Source organism: Gopherus flavomarginatus, chromosome 1 (assembly GCF_025201925.1).
Source record: "Gopherus flavomarginatus isolate rGopFla2 chromosome 1, rGopFla2.mat.asm, whole genome shotgun sequence".
In the NCBI taxonomy this organism is placed as follows: Eukaryota; Metazoa; Chordata; order Testudines; family Testudinidae; genus Gopherus; species Gopherus flavomarginatus.
In genome coordinates, this window is record NC_066617.1 from 291,750,164 (window position 1) to 291,772,997 (window position 22,834).

The window sequence follows — 22,834 nt, forward strand, 5'->3', positions numbered from 1 at the left end:
GGATATGGGCCCTAGTTAACCTTGAACTGTCTCTGCATATGGCTCACAGAGAAAGCATTGGGTGTTTAGTGCTTTATTTCATGGAATGCTGCTCTAACTAGTGAATGCAAAACCCTATTCTCTCCTTAAAGCTTGAATTGTCTGAGCTACAGACAGGGAGAAGTAGTCATATTTTCAACTTTTTCACATACAAAATCTGTGAAGTCTGAGTTTCAAATTGGGCTTCCTCCTGCACTGCATGTGTTTGACTGGGCCAATTTTACATTAAGAGGGAGTTGTCTTTTCCATATTTCTGCAGGAGGAATTTCAGACCATAGTGTGAGGTTTATGCTTGATGACACTGTATATCTCTTCCCAATGTCTGTTCTGACTCAGTGAATGTGTTTTTTAGAATATGGAGACCTTGGGAGCAGGTAGTAAATACACAGCAATCAGAAATAATGACAGCATGAGGTTTGCACTTCTCACAACTGAGAAAATAGAGGCTCAGAGATGTACAAAACCAACTTCCATTTTGTTTTGTGTAACTTCAGCAAAGTATGAAAGTGGCAGATCTAGAAGAAGACAGCCTTTGACTGAGTGGCTTGGCGATCAGATATGTAGCTGGCAATGGCCATCTAATAAACAATAGTCAAAACTTAGGTTAATTTTTCCCCTATCCCTTCATCTGCAACGCATTGGTAGATACCTTTGAGAGTTAACCTCTTTTTTTTGGGGGGGGGGGGCGAGGGGGAGGGCGGTAGGAGGCAGGAGGTAGAGGTAGGGCAGGACAGGCCCCAGTCATAGGACTTGTACCATTTAATAAATAAGAGGAGTATTTCTCCTTTTTGAGTCTTAGACAAATTATTTTTAAACTACAGGCTGGTTCTCTTATAATGAAGCAAAGAGTGTGAAAAGGAATAAAGAATTACTTTATCTGGGAAAAGTATTTTATCCATTGCAACTTCTGTGGTCTGAACTCTGATGGAGTCAAATAGGATGGACATATATCCATAAATTCCTCTTTTTTAAGAAGAACATTCATGCTCATTCTTGTTTATTTTTTAATGGGAAAATGTTATCATTTCTAGCTTTGTTTTCCATCTATTAAAGAAAAATGACTTTTGATAACCAGAACTGGCTTCTAGGTGAATAGCTTATTTTAGACAAAAATATACAAGTTTTCTCTGCTAAAGAGATTATAGAGGATGATTTAGCTGGAGGATCAAAAGCAAATTAAATGGAACATGTAGTTAAAACCAAATCCCATTTGGTTTTGGGCAGGATTAGAAAGCTTGCATAGTTTACGTGCATAAGGCTTTACTAAGATGTGAACAATATTTTTTTCCCATAGAAAGAATTATTGATGGATTTATAGGTCACTGCTAACTGTTCTATTATTCTCCTTTGCCCATTGAATTCTAGGAGTTCTAGATTAATACATCTCTTGCTTGGGGAGGAACAAGGAGTAACATTTTCAGAAGCACCTTAAATAGGCTACATCCCATTTTCAAAAGTGACATCAGGATTTGGGACTTGTTGAAAGCCTGTTGGATTTAGTCTCTTAAGGGCTAGATTCAAAGAGGTAATTAGGCAACTAAATCCAACATTAAGGTGCCACTGACATTCTCAAAACCATTGTTCAGCTGCTGCTTAACCTTGTAGGCACCTACATCCCTGTGGGACCCACATTTCTGCCAGTAGCTGTGTGCAAAGTCACCTAAATTCTGGCACTGCCTCTGCAGCTAACGAGCTGCTCAGAGCCCTTACTCATGCCTAAGCCCCGGCAAGATTCTCAAACTAATTGTTCCCCCACCGATTTTGTATGCAGGACCCAATCCAGTAGGTATGCTCTGAGCACAGTTACTGGTTTGGGCTGCACACAAAAGACAGATGGGGTGAGAATTTTGGGGTCTGTCTGTCATGTATGTGTCCATCTATCCCAGTCTATCCAGTAGCCCAGTGGTTACCTGGGATGTGGGAGACCAAGATTTGAATCCCCACTCTGTCTGTTTTGGAGCAGGGACTTGTCATAAACAGATAGCTAAGGGTTAATGTGTCTTTCACCTGGAAAAAAAAAGTAACCTGAAGCACCTGACCAGAGGACCAATCAGGAAACAAGACTTTTTCAAATCTGGGTGGAGGGTTTTTTTTTGTGTGAGTCCTTTGTTCTTGGTTTTCTGCCTGACTCTCTCTCGGCTGTGAGGGGATTTCTATTTCCTGCTTTCTAATCTTCTGTTTCCAAGTTGTAAGTACAGAGATCATAAAAAACAATAGGGGTTATTGGTTTTTTCTTTTGTATTTACATGTCTATAGTTGCTGGAGTGCTTTGAATTGTATTCTTTTTGAATAAGGCTGTTTATTCAATATTTTTTTAAGCAAATGACCCTGTATTTGTCACCTTAATACAGAGAGACCATTTTTATGTATTTTTTCTTTCTTTTTATATAAAGCTTTCTTTTAAAACCTGTTGGAGTTTTTCTTTAGTGGGGAGCTCCAGGGAATTGAGTCTGTGCTCACCAGGGAATTGGTGGGAGGAAGAAGTCAGGGGGAAATCTGTGTGCGTTAGATTTACTAGCCTGACTTTGCATTCCCTCTGGGTGAAGAGGGAAGTAATTCTGTTTTCCAGGACTGGGAACGGGGAGGGTGGAGTCCCTCTGTTTAGATTCACGGAGTTTGCTTCTGTGTATCTCTCCAGGAACACCTGGAGGGGGGAAGGGAAAAGGTTTATTTCCCTTTGTTGTGAGACTCAAGGGATTTGGGTCTTGGGGTCCCCAGGGAAGGTTTTTTGGGGGACCAGAGTGCCCCAAAACACTCTAATTTTTGGGTGGTGGCAGCTTTACCAGGTCCAAGCTGGTAACTAAGGTTGGAGGTTTTCATGCTAACCCCCATATTTTGGACGCTAAGGTCCAAATCTGGGATTAGGTTATGATAGGACTTGAATCTGATTCTCCCACATCCCAGGTGAGTAGCCGAACCACTGGGCTATAGTCAATCGCTCGCTTTTTCCCTCCCCCTCACTCTGGCACAAAGAATATTTAACTATCCAAAATGCAAAAGCTCCAATGGGAGAGAGTGAGACCTACCGCATTCTATACAATAGTCCATGGGTCAGAGCACTCGCATGGGCTGTGGAACAGCTGGGTTCAAGTCCGTGCTCTAAATCATACAGAGCTGAGATCTGAATCTGGCTCTCCCACATTCCAGGTGAGTGCCGTGACCACTGGGCTATTATCCATTATGGGATGGGTGGTGGTTCTCTCTGGGATTTGTTTTTGTGAGAGAGGGCTGACCTGGAGGGTAATTCGGAGTAATTGGATTTGATGCAAGAATTGCTAGATGAGGTTCTATGCCCTGTTATACAGGGGGTCTAGATTAGATCATCATGGTTCTTTCTGTCCTTTAAAATCTAGATTCTGTGAATTTAGATGGTACTTCAATAGTAAATGGTCTGGCTCAAACTGCTCCTTCTTACTTCAAGTGTTCAGTTTTAATTCATTGAGACTGAAATTCACCCAAAGCTAGCAGATCCACACAGGGCTTATACTCCACTTATGCTCTACTTTACTGGGCCTTCTGTGCTGGGGTTGATTTCACCTGAAGTGCATTGTGAAGTGATTGAAAAATTTGGAGAAGAGCTCAACATTTTTTTTTTATCTCTTTCTCAAAACCTACTATAGATTCAGATGTATCAACTTTCAAGACTCCTCCATGATTATCACAGAGACCTCTATAATCATCTTGAAGAGAATGAAATCAGCCCCAGTCTTTATGCTGCACCCTGGTTTCTCACATTGTTTGCTTCTCAGTTTCCATTAGGATTTGTAGCCAGAGTTTTTGGTAAGAGAGTGTTTTATCACCGTCATAAGTAGCACAATATCCTGTATAATGTAAGGGAAAACATTCATGGGAATATTTTGCACTTTGTTTTATATACTAATAGATAATGCCAGATAACTTGTTCCAGTTGTCAGCCACAATTTTTTTTATTATTTTTTAATAAAGTCAGAGTGAAAGTTTTTAAACTGAAGGAAAAAACGGGCAACAGGAAATTATTACGGTATAAAGACTTAAAGGCTAAAGCTTTTAGTCACTTGTACTACCACTTTACTTTTAAATGTCAAGTAGACATCAGAAACTTAACTCATTAACAGCGATGATTAAGGCTGCGAGTTTCACAGAAGTCATGAGTTCCATAACTGTGTGCCGCTCCCCCACAGCAGAGATTCAGTGTGGGTTGGGGGCAGAGGATTGGGGTGAGGCAGGATCTGCACAGTGCTTACCTGGGGAGCTCCCCAGAAGCGACGACATCTCCCTTTCTCAGTTGCTAGGCGGAGTCGTGGTCAGGCAGCTCTGCATGCTGCCTCTGCCTGCAGGCACCACCCTTGCAGTTCCCATTGGCTGTGGTTCCCAGCCAATGAGAGCTGCAAAGCCAGGCTCTGGGCAGAGGCAGCACATAGAGCTGCCTGGCCACACCTCTGCCAAGGTTGATTACTGCCCATGACCTGTCTGTGACTTTTACTAAAAATACCTGTGACTAAAATGTAGCCTTAGTGATGATACAAGTATGAAACCTGTTTTGCATAGGATTACTCAAGAGCAGTATGTATATCTCAAGAGGTACAGTCTTGTTTTGGGACTTCTAAACTCTGAATTGTATCATTATGGAGAAAAGTATGATACAACAGGTTTTCAGTTCACTGCATTTCTTTCTGTAGATTTCATTAAAGTAAGCTATTGAATCCAGTAACTTGAACACTATACTCAGTTTTGATTTCATGAATATTTTAGCTATTCAGGTATTATTTAAAATTAAACCGTTTTCAACTTTAGTACATTTCATTTTCTATTTAGATAACCTTTTAGGGTCTGATGCATTATAGGGCAGTGTTCGCTACAATAACTTCACTGGAACTACTCAAGGTAGTAAATGTTTATAGGATCACATTGAATTTCTGCATCTTATTAATAGCTTAGGAATAATACTTTCAAATTTCTTCATTTCAAAAATTACTTTTTATGCATGCAACTTTGTGGGAGTTTGTCCAAAAATACAACAGATATCTAGATACTGTAATATACTACAGTTATCAAGAAATGAGAAGAATATCACATACTTTCTCTTAAATCAATAGTAAGTTGCTTCCAATTTTTCCTTTGTAGCATTTGTGAAGTGTTCCTGCACTTTTTTTTTTTCAATTCAAAGTGTCTGCTTAATTTCTATCCTATTGTTTGTTTTTTAATTATTTTTTCCTAAGTCATTAATATTTTTTCACTTTTTGATTTTATAACAAAAATAGACTTAAGATTTTATTTCCTATTTTGGGGCCAATTCAGAAAATTAGGTGTTGGTTCATTTATTTCTCTATAATGATTGTGAGTGTTTAATTACTTTTTTCATTCATTATATTCGTGCGTGTCTTAACAGAAGCAAAATAGTAAAAAATAAGTACTCTAGTTTATTTTGCATTTTGTTTAAAAATAGTATTCTCATGATTTGTTGCGCCAATAGACTTTGAAGTCAGGGAGTTGCCTTTTTTGGAGGGAGGATCATAGGTGGTTGTTCCCTAAATAAATATAGCAAGGTACAGCATCTGGATCTACACCAGAAACATTGTGTTTTAGTCCCCACCCCTGCAATCTCATCCGTTCAGACTCATGAACCCTTGCAGAGCCCAGCTTACTTTAATGAGACTCCCTGGGTGAAATCCTGGCTCTGTGGAGGTCAGTGGCAAAAATTCCATTGACTTCCGTGGGGCTAAGACATTTCCCCATTTGGGCATAAGGATCTGCCCAAGCAAATCAGATTGCAGGATCAGGGCCTTAATTTATAGACAACTGAAGCATTGCTATAGGTTTTATACATGAGTAGGGTTTTTAGCCTTTTGAAGAGCTTCCAGTAATGAAGTAGCAATTTACTACCTTGTGAACAGTAGGATAAGTCATTTCTTAACTATGTCATTCTGTATTACATTTAATGATCAGCTCCTAGTAATAAATGTCTGTTCGGATTTTTTTTTAAATTAACAGTATACATTCCTCTTAATATGGTTAATATCACATACATTATAACAATACTCAAATGCCTTTCACACTTCATAGGTCTTCAGAGTGTGTTTGTCCAACAAGCGTACAATCTTTTTTCCCTAAAGCGTTGCATTTATAAAAGGGCAGTAAAATATTTTTTGTACATTTTTTCATTTATTAAGCTGATGCTGAAATATTGGTATCTTCTAAATAACGAAAATAACATAGTCAAAATATGATGGACCCTATATTCGTTTCCCTCCACAATTTACTACTGCTCAAATATAGAAAGGCAAAGGAAAGTATCCCAGCACAAAAATTAACCCAAATAGTTTTAATCCTTATTTTCAATGTATTTACAGTTTTTTTCTGTTTTAGACATTATCTTTCTTCAAGGAACTGAAGTCATATTTAAGGTAGCTCTGAGTTTACTTAGCAGCCAAGAAGCACTTGTAATGGAATGCGAGAGTTTTGAGAATATTGTTGATTTCCTTAAAGGCACTATCCCAGACATGACTAAGCTTCAAATGGAAAAGATTATTACCCAGGTAAGGTTGGGGTTTTTCCCCTTTATTTCTTTATAAGATATTAACCCTAAAATGAATCCAGGGGTCTCTGCTAATGATGAGTCACTTACTTCAATTTATATAATATCAATTAGATCCCCTCTCAGTTGCTATGACACTAAATTCAAGGAGTCATTTTCTAGACTATACTTGTAATCTGTAGGTCATATCAATTTTTTATAGTTTTGATGGCCTCTAGTCTGATTTAGAAAAAAAAATCCATCACTAATGAAGGGTGAGTGGCAAAAAATAAATAAATGGTATTTTGGAAAAAATGATGTCTCTTGTCTGAGACAACAGTCACTGGAAAAATTCAGCCTTCACTGAGGAGAGAGAGAGAGAGGCTGTATCTAAACTGAAGATTTTCTGACGTCATTTATCTAGAAATTTATATGGGCTGCATCTGAGCACTTAAAAAACTTTTTAAGCTTAATCATCCCAACACCCTGTGAATTATTATTCCTATTTTACCAAAGGGCAACTGTAGCTGAGAGGTGTTCACATCGTAAGTCTGTGATAAAGCTGGGAAGAGGTCTCAGGCCCAGTCCCGTATCTTAACAACAAGCCCTAACTTCTTTTCGCAGAGCAGCTTTCGTTGAAGCACTGGGAGAATTTTAGAAAATCCTTATGACCTAGTTAGCACTATGCTTAAAATCATGTTAGCAACAACTCATTCAGACATGGCTGTTGCTAGCAGTTTCCCTGATCGATTGGGAAAGGATCTTTTTCCAGAAAACAACGCTAGCCAACCCATGCCTCAGCCTATCTGTTCTACTCTAGTATGCTTTTTTTAAACATGGTTCTCAAATTCCTGACCTCATTGGTTGGGATTACCATGTTAGAGCCTTACTATCCCCATGGACATTGAATTGGTATGTGTGCTTCTTACTATGCCTAACAATATATGATAAAAAGCAATAAGACATAATAGTAACATGCATCATCATTAATTTCAATGGGTTATCAGGTATTAAGCATATCTCTAAATGAGAGGGAGAAGTCACTCAGTATGTTTGTGTTCAGTAATGAACACAATCTAGAGTTGCTTAGATTTGAGTCACCTGAAAAACAGCAAACGTCAATCTGAGCCTGAGTTTTTTCTGCTGAGCTGACTGTTTCTAAGACTTTCCCCTGCAAGGCTGCTGTCACTCTAGCCATTGTCTCTCTCTTCCTTTAGAGCCTCTCTAAAGCTGTATTTCAAAGGCTCAGATAGGCAGTCCATCCGTTAGGTGTGTATATAGCCCTCATTATTGTAATGTGCAAGTGCATCACAATCTTTAATGTAGTTATCCTCACAACAACCCTTTGAGGAGGAAAGTACTATCACACCCATTTTACAGATGGGAACTAAGGCACAGAGAGGCTAAGTGACTTGCCCAGTGGCATATGGGGAGTTTGTGATGGAGCAGGGAATTGAACCCATTTCTCCCAAGTCTTAGGCTACTGCTCTTACTACTGGATCATCCTTCTTGTCCGTACAGGAGAGGGTCTGTACAGTCAATGAGAGCTGGATGTCTAACTCACTTGTGTCTTTGAATATCTTTCTCTTCACCTGTTATATTTCTGAATTAGAGCTGATGAGACCCACATGGTTTGGCTGTTGGATGAGTCAGCACAATAATTCTACAGGGTCTGAGAACCTGACATCTGATCAGCTGTATTCTCATTTAGTGTCATTATTTGGCCACCATAAAATAATGACCCAATTAAATCTTCCTGAATATTGTTCCTTTCTAGTCAGGGCAATGAAGTCTAGGCTAGAAGGTTTACTTAATATTTTAATTACCAAGTAGAATTGCCAATTAATCAAATGAATTTAATGCTCCCTGTTGTAAGCAAAACTATTTTTTCCCTCTCCTGGTAGGTTTTTGAGATGGATATTTCCAAACAACTTCATGCCTATGAAGTAGAGTACCATGTACTACAGGATGAGCTGCAGGAAGGTTTGAATCCCTGTGATGATGGTGAACCTTTGGAGAAATTGGAGAGGGTCAACAGTCAGCTAAAGAGGCAAAATATGGACTTGCTGGAGAAGCTAGAGGTAAATAGCCAAAGTTAATTTGATCACCATGCATTAACTTTTTTCCTAAAATTCAGCCAACAGGGGATTTTCTTTTAAAGTCATTAAAAAAATCAATTTCTTAAATGTTTAAAAATTTGGTATTGGGAGATTGTTCCACAGCCTAATAGCTTTATGCAATCAAGAAGTTCTTGTTTTGTATTTTAGATGTTTTGGTTTTTTTACGCCATTTGTAGTCTTCTGTACCCATTTAAATAATTCCTCTTCCTTCTTGATGTTTACTTTCTCCAAATACCTGTAGATTATGTCCATCCTCACCTTCTTAATTATCTCATGGATAATTTGTACATCTTCAACCTTTTTAATCTTCTGATAAATCAGTTCCTCCAGCCCCCTCACTTTTTGTTTTTTCTTCAGTTTGCAAATGTCTGGCTCATCCATACTCTGTATCACACTGGGCTTTGGCTGACTGTCTCCTCGCAAACTTAGATACAATTGGATGTTCCCTATCAACTCTAAAGCATGATTTCATTCTAAGTTCATACCTCCCATTGGCTATCTGGATTTTGATTATTTTCCCCATTTGTATTATCTTGCATTATTACAAAATACAATACCCTTCTTTCCATGGGACCAGACCAGTTAATCTTTAGTAGCGATATACTTATTTATTTTCATATAGCACTGGAAGGATCTCAGAAGGCCTCATCTTCAGTTCTATTTTCATTTTCAGATCACTGAAGAAATTCATGTCCTAACTGTCAGACCAGTAGGACAATGGAACAGACTGCCTAGGGAGGTTGTGGAAGCTCCTTCACTGGAGATTTTCAAAAGGAGGCTGGAAACCAATCTGTCTTGGATTGTTTAGACACAACAAATCCTGCATCTTGGCAGGGGGTTAGATTAAATGACCTTTACGTTCCCTTCTAACCCTATAATTCTGGGATATCAAATCTTCTTTTGCTTGGTTTTGTTTGGTTCCAGGTGTACGATTCAGTGGAAAATCCCCACAATTTTTCCAGCTATCATGCACCTTTATTGTGATATTTATTATGAACCTTTTTGTGGGCCATTGTTGTCTCAGCCCTGATTTTTTTTAAATCTGCTGACCAGGATCACTTGCACCTTTCTTTTCTTGTGATGGTCCTTTTTCAGTTTGGTTTTGGTTACTGGTTGGACTAGTGTCTGTCTTTGGCCTGTTCTCAATCTGTTCCTGCTCTTTCTCTTCCAAAAAGGGTAGAATAGCTATTTTTGGTGACTGACTTGACAGGCGCCATAGATGTTTTCCTTGTACATATCTCTACTATTCTACCTAATTACAACATTCCTCCATCTGCTTTCTTGTTCCTCTATAACCATCCTACCCTGTGTATAGATCTGTCATGTTTCTGATGTTTCCTTTTTTTTATATAGTATCTGACATTCTGGGGTACAGTCCAGACTGGTGAGGATCTGTCACCCCTGCCCTGCAACGTTGAGTGCCTCGCAGTGCTTTGCTGCTGTAGCTTCCGACTTGGATCACTCACAATCAGCTTGCCAGCATTCAGGTCACACCCTGCATGTCTGTATGTAACTGCAGCCTGCCAGCACACTCCAGTCAGACTCTGGCTTCCATCAGCCTTGGTTACTTTCTGGGTGATGCCAACACACTCCCAATCTCAAATTTCCCCCGAAAATGTATGTTCTGCACTGTCCAGCCCTTTCCTGGGCAGTTCAGATATTTTAGGTCCATTGCTTCTGTAATAGAACAATATCCAACAGTTTTCTACCTGAAATTGAGTTACCTAAACAATTCACAACACTCGGTTAGTTTTAATTAAAGAATAAAACATATTTATTTAACTACAAAGAGAGATTTTAAGTGAGTACAAGTATAAAATCAGAAATGGTTACAGGAGAAAAAGATAAAATGCTTTCTTGTACTAAAATTTAAACTAGACTTGGCTCAAGGTAAAATCCCTGACCGCATGCTCCCAGCAATGGGGCTAACCACATTTTTGTGTTGGATCTCTTCCAAAGTCCAGTGGCTGCTTCCTTTGACTTGTCTGGTAAACACCTTGAGTCATAATTTCATATGTTCGTAGCTTCTGTTCATAACTTTGCATATAATGTTGCTACATGCATTTTGCCATGATATTATTGACCAGTGAGTTTAGTTTTCAAAAGATACCTCACAGGCAAATTTTGTACAAAGATTATTACAATAGTGTGTAGGGTGTGAATACAGGGTGCATTCGGTCACAGTATCTGGTTAGGGTTCCTTCATTTCTCCCAGAAACATTCACCACTGTTCGTGGTCCTGTGCTTTCCTCCATGAAGGAATCTGGTTTATACTGTACACACATGTAGTCCTCATCCATCTTCACTTGGAAAAGGGAACATGGCTTCCATATCAGATATCTAGATTCTCTTGGTAACTCTTCTTATCCCAGTTGTTGTTTGTTTTTTTTTTTTTAACAGAAGTCTCTTAGCTTGTTAGGACCTGTCAAAGCCAAGAATGTCAGTCTCTTCCTTTTGGTACTATTTTGGAAAGCTCCCATTTGCTTTCTGTTGGTTCCTTGTGGACAGAATTTGCTGAATCATGGGCCTTTATCTGTTGCCGCTGCAACTTCTTATTATCGACAGTTATTCATCTGAGTTCTCTCTGTTTGCCTACCCCCCATAGAGAGCTTTCAAAGAATCCTTAGAATCTGAACTGTTCCTTGGGCAGCGTCAGGCTAGGAGGAAGCCATGGTACGTAGATAAATATTTTTTAAAATAGCTGTTTCGGAGATGGAACCAGTGTCTGTACAAATAGGTGTGACAGATTCATTTGAGCACCTCCTCTTGGCCACTCACCAGACTATTGTGAGGGGATCCAGCAGCTGGATCCCATGTGTTTTAAGCCTTCAGAATCTGAATGCTGTCTTGGGGCCTCTAGGCACACTCAAGATGCAGATCCTTTGTCTAGCATCCCCCTGTGAGAGCTGCCAGGTGTAACAGATGAATCTCAGACACTTTGTAAGGAATTCTAACACCATTGCTCTTTGCTTAATCACACAAGAAATATGCCGTGTCCAGATTATATAGAAAACCACAAACAGTGCCCCTCGTTCTAGGTCACCTTTCCTTTGCAGAATGATCCATGTTCAGGTGGGTAGGGTTCCACTGCCTTTTCAGACTCCTGCAGTAACCTTCCTCTGCTTGAGCTAATCCAAATGGCTGAAAACCTCAAATAGACTCACAGAATTATAGACTTTAAGGTCATAAGGGACCGTTATGATAATCTAATCTGACTTCCTGCACAACACAAGCTACAGAATCTCATCCACCCACTCCTGTATCAAATCTGTGTCTGAGCCACTGAAGTCCTCAAATCATGGTTTAAAGACTTCAAGGTGCAGAGAATCTTCCAGCAAGTGACCTGTGCCCCATGCTGCTGAGAGAGTTCCTTAAATAGATCAGTTCCTTCCCTTTTATAACCTTCCAGTTCCTCTGTCAGGTGACTCCCAGATCACCTGCCTTTAGCAGGTGTCTTCCTTACCAGGCAACCGCTCTCTTGGCAAACCAGTTCTCCTGGGTGGAGCCAGTCTGTTGTCTAGTATGTTTGTATTTGAATAGAGGACTATCCCAATTTAATGACCTTCCATTAGCAGCCCTATATCCCTCCCCTTTGGAATTTCAGTCTAGCATGTGAAAGGCAAGGGATAGAAGACAAAAACATGCAGCCTGTAAAGATACATACAGAAAATTCACAATCTCACACAATTGTGCAGATCATCACATTATGTCCATGAGTTGTATGGAGGCAAACGGGTACAACCACATATGGTAATAAAGGTCTTAATCTGAATCTCTTAGAAGATCATGTAAATTGATATTCTTCCTACTTCTTACAGCTAGCTCATGCTAAAATTCAGAGTCTGGAATCCAACCTGGAAAACCTGTTGTCTCGAGAGAACAAAATGCGGAGCTTAATCCAGTCGCTGGAACAAGAGAAGATGGCATATCAAAAGACGATTGAGCAAATAAGTAAATACGTGCCAGCAGAAGCACTGTCCGACAGTGAACTGCTCCTGAAGGAAGTAAATGCCAACCCAAACAATAGAACAAAGCAAGGAAATAAGCCATAAGTAAGCGTTGCAGGTGGTAGAATTTCGGATATGAAGGGAAAGCAAAGATATATCTGCTGCTATAAAAACTCAGAAAGCAGCAGTAGTGGTTTGCCTAAAACCGGTGCTGGGACATTCATAGCAGCAGATAGGCCTTGTCACTCTCATTATGCAAATCCCAGGTTATCAAAATAGATTTTTTTTAAATGGTTGTGTGTATATATCATAATGGGAAATAAAGGACTGTTGCATTTAATCGTGACAAGTAGATGTATATTTAGAGTTGATTTAAAGGAAAAGGTCAGAACTTCACTAATGAAACCCAAAGTGGTGGTAAATTAAAATTTCATTCTAGATGCATATCTTTGTCTTCTAGCAAAATGAAGATAATGTGTCTATATATGTAGATATATATAATACTTGAAAAAGATGAATGTATTTTTTCCTCCAAAGAACAGCATGTTTCACATGTTTTGTGGAATTCTGTGTAAACTTGTGTGTCTGTCATTAATTCTACTGACGTGTGTATATAACAATAACTAAAGCTGACTGTCACTGTGTGGCTCTTATAGGAAGAATTATAATGCCATGTGCTGCCTGGAATGTGCCAGTCAGGACATTATTCCCGCATATCCGCTGAAATTGACGGGCATTATGTCACAGTTATGCCTAAAAAACTCAAAAGACTGAAAAGTCAGTAAAAAGCAAGACCCAGAAAATGGTTGTTACCTCCCTTCCTGCCTCTCCCACCCCAGGAGTTTGACAGTAGAAGTTGAAGGAAGGAAATAGGCCTGCAGAGTGGTCTGTACTCTGAGCTTAATTTCCAACAGGTGACATATTGTGGTAATATATTTAAAACTGGACATGGTTTTCAAATTGCAAAAGAAACCTTGTAAGACCTTCTGTTGTCACACAGTTCATTGGTTCCCCCAACAGGTATATGGCTAATTTTTGGGGGGTGGGAGATGTAATGAGGCACTGGATAAAGTGGGGAGCTAGGATTTCTAAACATTCTGAATCCCCAAACACATCGTGATAAAGACCATACATCAGATAATTTTCAGGCTTGTGCTGTGAAACTGTTTAGGGAGAGGATTAGCTAGCCAGACTTGAAATGTCATGTACCTTTCAATTTAAAGCATCGATTTGAAACACACATTTGAAAGGAGGTATTATAAATGCAGCTTAATGCTTTCATGCTATTCCTGTATTCTGTTACCACCACTTTGTAAACTTATTTTAATTATCCTGTCATGAGTGAATCTGTCCTAGACAGAGGATGGTAAGCCCAGGTCATTTCTTAGTGTATGTATGTCAGCGAAAGGACGATAAGTAAGATGCCTACAGATTTGAAAAAGTCAGTTGTGATTAGTGTAAATCTGCAAGAAGGTGGTTTGTATGTAGTAGACATGTATTTTGGAATTCATGTCAGAGTTGTTACTTGAACGTTAAAATGGATCATGTTATCTTACCATTTATGCTATATTCCAGGCAGGTTTTTTTTGTTCGTTTGTTTTGTTTTTAAGAATAAAAATCAAGCAAAGTGCCAAATTCAGCAAAGTGTCATTTACGCATAAGATTGATTGGAAAGCAAATGTTGAATGTAGCTGCTTTCTATCTCACAATGCTGTATGTTAATTTCAAGGAAAAAAAGAGCAACAGAATCACTGCTTTGCTGCTCATTGCTGCAGGGTTTAGTTTTATTTCCACGGTGGTTTTCTTATTTGGTAGTACTCATTCAATCACTGTATTTATCTTTCTTATTACAGTCGGGTGCAAGCTCTTACACTGTGTATAAAATTACATGGAATCTGACTTGGTATTTCAATAATGTTTCATTGCACCAGATGGAAAAATGCCAAGTGAAGAGGCAATTCTTTGCAGTTTGTTCAAAGTAAATTTTAGCTAATATGTATATACAGAACTAATCCCAGGGAACTGCAGTAGTGTATTACAACATCAAGGGTATTCAGATACATACTACTATTTTTTTTTTTTAAATGCACTGAATGTGCTTTATCCTCTGTTTCACATATATCAATTTTTTTCATGTGATGCCTGGAGAATTTCCAATAAATGTAATTTTGCTGCATTTCCATGGCTTCTGGCTTTTTCATTTCTCCACATTTCAAGTACCAGTTTCTCACTTGGAACAGTGCTGTCTTCATGTAAGTCCCTCAGCCCGCGCCACTTCCAGCAGCTTCCATTGTCCTGGAGCAGCAGTCCGCGGCCCGTGGGAGCCGAGATGGGCTGGACCTGAGGACAGGGCAGGTAAACAAACCGGCCTGGCCCAAGAGGAGTTTTCCCTGCAAAAGCGGCGACTCCTGTTTGAGAAACCCTGGTCTAGTCTATGTGTGTGAAAAACAGGATTTGCAAAAGGACACAGGAAAAATGCAAATGATGACAATTTAAATTATACAAGCAATATATTTTTCTAAATTTCAAAGCCTGAATTCCTTCAATAGACAGACATGTTAGGAGTGATAACTATGTTTAATTCAAAGGAAGGAATCTGAATCTCTCTAGCCCAGGGTTTCTCAAGCAGAGGTCATCACTTCTGTAAGGAAAGCCCCTGGTGGGAAGCCACGGCCAGCACATCCCTCGCCCACACCGCTTTCCGCAGCCCCCATTGGCCTGGGACGGCAAACCGCGGCCAGTGGGAGCTGCAATCGGCTGAACCTGCCGACATAGCAGGTAAACAAAGTGGCCTGGCCCACCAGGGTGCTTACTCTGGCGAGCCATGTACCATAGGCTGCCAACCCCTGATGTAGCCCTTCTCTCTCTAGGGCCAGGGATACAATCTACTGAGCCCTTTTCATCATAAGCCAGCAAGGAGGTTGATGAGAGAACTCCCACAGTCTCTGTTGCTCCTGCAGCCTCCTACCAAAACAGTTTAGCCTTCTGTCCTGACAGGGGCCTCCCTGCCTTCTCCTCCCAGGAGGTGTTCCTGTAGTGGTGGGTTGGGGGGAACCCGGGCCCACCCTCTACTCTGGATTCCAGCTCAGGGACCCTAATGGCAGCAGCTGTTGGCAGCTGACCTTTCACTGCCAGAGCTGTTACATTTCCCTGGGCCACTTCCCCACAGCTCTCCTGCTTCTCTTTTCTTCACCCTTACCTTAGGGCTCCCTTACCAATGACCTGAGGGTGTCTTCATTAACCAGCCCTTCAGCTGCACTTCTTCTCCTCTGGCTCCCTGGCTCTCATTGGCGTGACTGGAGTGAGCCCTTTTATAGCTTCAGAGGGGCCTTAATTAGAGTCAGGTGCTTAACAGCCTCACCTGACTCTTAGCAGGTTAATTGGAGTCAGGGGTTCTCATTAGCCTGGAGCAGCCCCTGCTCTGGTCACTCAGGGAACAGAAAACTGCTTATCCAGTGGCCAGTATATCTCCCTTCTACTACTCTGCTGTTACCTCACTCTCGATCCTACTTTTTTTCATTAGTTGTCCCCCGTACTCATTTGGTATCACAGACCTGTGGATCCTCCCCTTAGGCTGGAGGGAGGTCCTTTAGCAGTAGGCGGGCTTTGCCCACCCACTTCCTGGATACCAACAGGACTACTCTGCTGTTCCCAACTGGCCTGGGTCTATCACAGTGTGTATATTTATAACAAATCACTATGTGATAGTTTACATCCTGAATTCCTAGTTTTTTATCAACTCTTGTTTTTTTGGTTTTTTTTATTTAAATCTAATTAGTAGTTTAGGCCTAAAAGATAGATGAGTTGAAATAAACAGTAAAACCTAATACCAATAAAAACATGTTCCTGGTTTGCAGAAAATAAATAAATAAAGGAGTTGAGCATATTGCATAAACATTTTCTTGCAATATTTGCAAAGCTAATGCATGGGGATCAGAAATTGAAAATGGCCAGTCCATTTTTACTAAGATGAGGGAAATTCAAAAAATAAACTAGATTTTTTTTTAATTCCTTTAGTTTTAATAATTTAAAGCAGGGGTCAGCAACCTCTGGCACGCAGCTCACCAGGGTAAGCACCCTGGCAGGCCAGGCCAATTTGTTTACCTGCTGCGTCTGCAGGTTCGGCCAATCATGGATCCCACTGGCCGCGGTTCGCCATCCCAGGCCAGTGGAAGTTGTTGTATGAATGTAGCAGAGCAGCATTTTTCCCTTGATTTTTAAACTGACAGCATCCCTTTTACAAATGTCTGTACAGTTTATTACTTTCATGTGTAAAGCTACTGTTAGTTTAAAGAACCTGTATGCCACATTCACTTATCACATACATTCACCTGTTACACACACACATCTCCTAATATGATATTCTGAAACTATTGATCGGTGCACACCAAATCCACAGGAAGTGAATGATGCCTTATGCAATTTAAACTGATGGTGTGGGGAAGTTAAGGTAAGAAGTGTTGGAGAAAGTGCTCCATCTTGCCACTCAGTCTGTCAATGCTGAACGTTGCCAAAGAGTTTGGGATATGGACCGTGCCTCACTATATACTTGGAAAGCATGTAACACATTGGGAGTGCTAATATAATATGAACAGGCACTGGATTTTGCCCCTTCTTGGAAAAAGTGTTGGGGATCCTTATTAACTGCAAGCAATCAGAACCTCATTTCTACATCTTACCTGAAATGTGGTGGCCCAGGTAGCAGAGTGCTTGCAAATACTATGCTGTGGCTCTAACTGAGAGCAGGTCAGAAGGACGAACGCAGCTACTGTATCTTCAGCACTACATCATGCAGCATCTAGGAGGAGCTAACTCTAAATTCTTGAACCTCAGATAGCAGAGGGCTTCCTTGAAAGGGCTGTAAAGGTTTAAATATTTTTAGATCACAAGCTATAACTGAAAACTACTTACTTCTGCCAGGATTCTAATTACACCAGCTGTGATCTTGGAAAAGAGCTAGAGCTGGGTGAATTTTCTAAAAAACCTTTTGTGTTGAAAAAATTGGCTTCTTGACCATTTTTTTTCAGTTTTTAGGGGAAAAGAATGGAACTGACAGCCAAAATATTTTAAACCAAACTTTTTTTACCCAAAAGAAAAACCCAAAGAGTTGTTTTGTAACTTTTGTTGAAAAACAAATATTAACATTTTGAAATAATAACATTGGCATTTTTCAACCAGCTGTAAGAAGGGCCTCTTTGAAAACAGGAATAGTGACCTGTTATCTTCAGTTAAACTTCAGTGTGGTGGTCATCCCTTCTATTACGTTAGATAGGCTTCCTTGTTTCTTAACCTACTCACTGCAATGCTGCCCAGGTTGCTCAGAGTTGCCTAAATGGAGGCGTTCTAGGGTGTAATAGAGGTTCTGAGGTCCAGCAATTTGAAGCACCCAGTTGTCCACAATGAGGACATTCACATTCTTGCATACTTAAATGCTGTATCCCAGCTAAGAATGAAAAATTGCATCTGTTTGCCTAGAACAAGAATCTAGCATCTTCAGAAGCCACCGCCACTCGTGTCTGCCACTGGACCAGGCATCATAATGAACTAACTCATTGTCCCTTCAGCTTGGTGTCTTTCCTTCATGGACATTAGATATAGAACTTTGTCTAAGTTGGGCATATTCAGACAGTCAAAATTCTGAGTGCCCACTGTCCCCTTCAGCTTGGTTCAGCATCAGGTTATTAAAGATGATTGCACAGATCCTGAAGATTTCTGCATCCACGCTCCCTTGATGGCACTAAATTTGATTTTAGGTAACGTAAAGGATTGTAACTGATCCTACATTTTGTAGTTAGTTTAGATTTTAATATTGATGCTAGCTATTGAACCCATCAGTATATGACGGTGCTTCATCTCCCTTGCAATATTAATCTCCTAGCGAGCTTGTGGATGGGTGGGGGAGGGACTCTGTGCCCTCTTCTCTCTATTCCCCACTCCCATTATTTCTTTTGCCTGGGAAATATGTCATTCAGCATGTCAGCATTTTAAACTCTACTGGGACAATGGGCAAAGCTAAAATGAGGGGAGGGGGGGTTATGCTAGAAAGTATTAATGGCTACCTTCACTCAGTTCTTTGATCTGTACAGATATCCTGGTTGAGGTCACTCTGCTAACCCAATGCCAGAGGCACTGTTTGTCCCTCATTTTCCCCTTCTCATTTTCTGATTTTCACCAAAATCCTACTTACTACCTGCCTACTACTGCCTAGAACATTTCCAATGTTGCAACTGATCAGTTGCAAAGTTCAAAAGTTATTGCATTACATACTGATGGAGACTTGCCATCAAGCTGCGTGCAGGGCTTCCATATGCTTGGCCAATTACATATAAAACTACCATATTAAAGAACTGCAAGATTGCAAAATTAAGCAATCAAGTTAGGAATTGCTAGTGTGGTGAATGTGGAGATGCTCAGTGATGAATACTATAATGTAAGTATTTTTGGTATGCTTATTTCCACCTGGTGGCCAAGGTGAGAATTGCTATTTACTGTTAAAAAGCCCTAAGATTCAACTGAACTTTTTCCAACAATTGTGTGAGGAAGTTTTCCCAAGATGTAGGCTGATTAGTGGTCTGTGAACCTGTACCAGAATAAAAGATTTCCTTTTCCAGTTCTAATCAGTCTTGGAACTCCATATACTATGTTGGCAACAAGGATAAACTAAAAACAACAGCCAGCAAGCTCTACATACTGTGTGCCTAAATGACAAACTTTTTTTTTACTGCGGAGAAAAATGGCTGCATATGGAAAAATGAAAGCATATGATGCAGATTAGGAGGACTGGACTCAGTACTCAGAGACTCTCCCAGAACTTTATTAAAATTGATATAGAGGATGATAAAAAGAAACATGTCATTTTCATTGAGTATTTGTGGAGCAAATACGAAGTTGAATTAGATTTTTGATACCACTAGAAAAGCTCAAGGCCAAATACTTTGAACTAATTAACGTTGTCTTGTGCCATCATAACCCAATGCCATCTGAGATTGTGCAGAATTTAAAATGTAAGTTTCTCCCACCAACCTGGAAAGTCAGTGTCAGTTTTTGTACCAAAACTACATTTGTTGGAGTGCTGTGATTTTGGAGGTACATTAAAAGCCGTGGCTATGGTATCAGTTATGAAAGAATTCAGAGATGTCTGTTGGCAGAATCCACCTAGGGTTTAAAAAAAGTTCTGGAAATAGCACAAAGCATGGAAGTAGCTGCATAGCATGCTTTGAAGTTACACGGATGCACTAAAATTAGCAGAGGTACTGCCTTAAGAACACACAACTGCTTTAGTTGTGCGGAGAAACATGACTATATCTCCTGCCCATACAAAGATACTGAGTGCTGGGTTTGCCAGAAGTGAGATCATCTTGTAAATGTGCACCATAAAAAACCAGAACCGGGATCAGCAACCTTTGGCCTGTGGCCCACCAGGGTAAGCACCCTGACGGGCTGGTCCAGTTTGTTTACCTGCCATGTCCCCAGGTTCGGCTGATCGCGGCTCCCACTGGCTGCAGTTCACTGCTCCAGGCCAGTAGGGGCTACGAGAAGCGGTGCTGGCTGAGGCCACGACTTCCAGCCACCCCTATTGGCCTGGAGTGGCGAACCATGGCCAGTGGGAGCTGCGATCAGACGAACCTGCAGACGTGGCAGGTAAACAAACTGGCCTGGCCTGCCAGGGTGCTTATCTTGGTGAGCCACGTGTCAAAGCTGCCAATCCCTGAACTAGATACGTGGAAGAAAAACATGGGTCATGAGTGGTACATCATATTTAGGGTGACCAGACAGCAAGTGTGAAAAATCGAGATGGGAGTGGGGGATAATAGTAGCCTATATAAGAAAAAGGCCCCAAAATTGGGACTGTCCCATAAAATTGAGACATCTGGTCACCCTAATCATATTGCACAGGAGAAAAAGAAGTTAAAAGCTGAAGACTGGATGTATATTATGTTTAATGTTACTAGCAGTAGCCAAAAGAAGAAATCCCCTTGAGTGGATATTACAATTAATGGACAAAGAATAACCATAAAGACTGATATAGGAGCTTCGCTGTCTATAATCAGCCCATACCTGAAGAAGACATCTTTGTAAGCTTAAAACCTGCTCTCTCATCAACAGAAGTTGGTCCAATAGGAGGTATTACTTCATCCACCACGTCTCTAATAATAAATGGGGTTACTTCTCACCAGCTGTGGCTAACGGACAATACACCACAAGGTCACAGTCAACTGTGTAACTGAGTTAGGTATGTTTCCACTCCCCAGGATTGAAGACCTGTGCACCACCTCATTTGGGGAGGAATAACTTCCACAAAAATTGATTGAAGTAAGCCATCTCTCCAAATCCTTCTGCACAATAGCTCTAAGCCCTATGTAATGACTGATACTCCCAAAGCTAGCGAACAGCGGACCACAAACAGAGGAGTTTGAGAGGAAGTTTGTAGGAGAGAGTTGTAATATAATTGCTATGGTTAGGAAGGGCTGCATTGCCAGTGCTAATGCTGCTCCTGTCTCCTCCACCTGTGTTTGTATCCAGACAGACAACCTGACCTTGGATGCCTCTGCCCAGTTTCTGGTGTGGACTTACAGGGATTGTGGCCTGCATTTCCCAGTCACAGAAAACCAGGCTGGTTGGACCATCCAGTGTGAAAGGTGCCTGCCGGTGAAATCTCTCAGGAAGCAGGTGGGAGGGCTACAGGAGGACGTGGCTAGGCTGAGGAGCATCTGTGCCCATGAGAAATTCCTCAAGAGTATTCACAGGGAGACATCCAAGGCTGAGGAAGCTATCCAGCTGCAGAGGACTGCTGTCACACCACTGTGGGAGGAGGATATGGCTCTGGTACAGGGAGGACACTAGCTGCTGGTTACTTCTGGCAGCAGACAGTGCTCCGCCCCTATTCCCCACCCATCCACCATGGTGATGGAAAATCATTATGCTGCCCTGGCAATAAACAATGAGGAATCACTCCCAAAGAAGGAGGAGGAGAAGCCATGTACCCCCAAGGATGGGAGGATCACACCCACCACTCCCAGGAGGAAAAATAGGGTAATGGTGGTTGGTGACTTTCATCAGAGGTGGATGGAGGCAACTATCTGTTGCCTTGACATGGCATTCTGGGAGGTATGGTGCTTGCCGGGGGCCTGTATCTGAAACATTATGGAGGGACTATTGAGGATCATCCAGCCCTCTAACTACTACCCCATGCTACTCATCCATGTGGGCACTAATGATACTGCACGGTATGACCCTCAGCAGATCAGAAGTGACTACAGGGTTCTGGGAGTAAGGATGAAGGAGTTCGGAATACAGGTGGTGTTCTCTTCAATCCTTCCAGTCAAGGGTAGGGGCCCAGGCAAAGACAGATGCATCCTGAAGGTGAATGCCTGGCTGTGAAGATGGTGTCACCTGGAGGGCTTCAGCTTCTTTGACCATGGGATGCTGTTCCAGGAAGAAGAACTGCTAAGCAGAGATGGGGTTCACCTATCAAGGAAGGAGAAGAGCATATTTGGATACAGATTGGCTAACCTAGTGAACAGGTCTTTATGCTAGGTTTGAAGAGGGCAGGTGACCAAAGCCCATAGGTAAGTCAAGAACATGGAGACCTGGGAGAAGGTTTGGAATTGTGCGGGGGCATGGGATGTTATAGCAGGGATAAAGGAGAGTCAAGACAGAATGAGGGGGAGGGAAATCAAATCAGTATCTTAGATGTCTATGTACTAATGCAAGAAGTATGAGGAATAAGCAGGAAGAACTTGAAATGCTAGTAAATTATCACAACTATGACAAAGTTGGCATCACAGACTTGGTGGGATAATACTCATGACTGGAATATTTATATAGAAGGGTACAGCTTTCTCAGGAAGGACAGGCAGGGAAAAAGGGGAGGAGATGTTGCCTTATATATTAATAACATATACACTTGGACTGAGGTTGAGATGGAAATAGGAGAGACTTGTTGAAAATCTCTCAGTAAGGATAAAAGGGGTAAAAGACAAGGGTCATGTCATGCTAGGGGTCTACTATAGACCACCTGAAGAGGAAGAAGAGGTGGATGAGGCTTTTTTAAACAACTAACAAAATCATCCAAAACACAGGACTTGGTGGTGATGGGGGACTTCAACTACTCAGATATCTGTTGGGAAAATAACACAGCAAGGCACAGATTATCCAATAAATTCTTGAAATGTACTAGAGACAATATTTTATTTCAGAAGGTGGAGACAGCTACCGGGGAGAAGCTGTTCTAG

The 22,834-nt window shown here is 40.9% G+C and overlaps 1 protein-coding gene across 5 annotated transcripts in view; it reads left to right on the forward strand.

The window, feature by feature from the left end:
- TBC1D4 (TBC1 domain family member 4) overlaps positions 1–14,775 on the forward strand; it is a 188,378-nt gene extending 173,603 nt beyond the window's left edge. For all 5 annotated transcript variants that reach the window (XM_050947166.1, XM_050947177.1, XM_050947185.1 and 2 more), the window contains 4 exons: positions 3,660–3,819; positions 6,385–6,554; positions 8,437–8,613; positions 12,471–14,775. In XM_050947166.1, the coding sequence (XP_050803123.1) occupies positions 3,660–3,819; positions 6,385–6,554; positions 8,437–8,613; positions 12,471–12,704 (741 nt within the window). In that variant the 3' untranslated portion in view covers positions 12,705–14,775. The remainder of the gene's footprint in view (positions 1–3,659; positions 3,820–6,384; positions 6,555–8,436; positions 8,614–12,470) is intronic.
- The last annotated feature ends 8,059 nt before the right edge of the window (positions 14,776–22,834 follow it).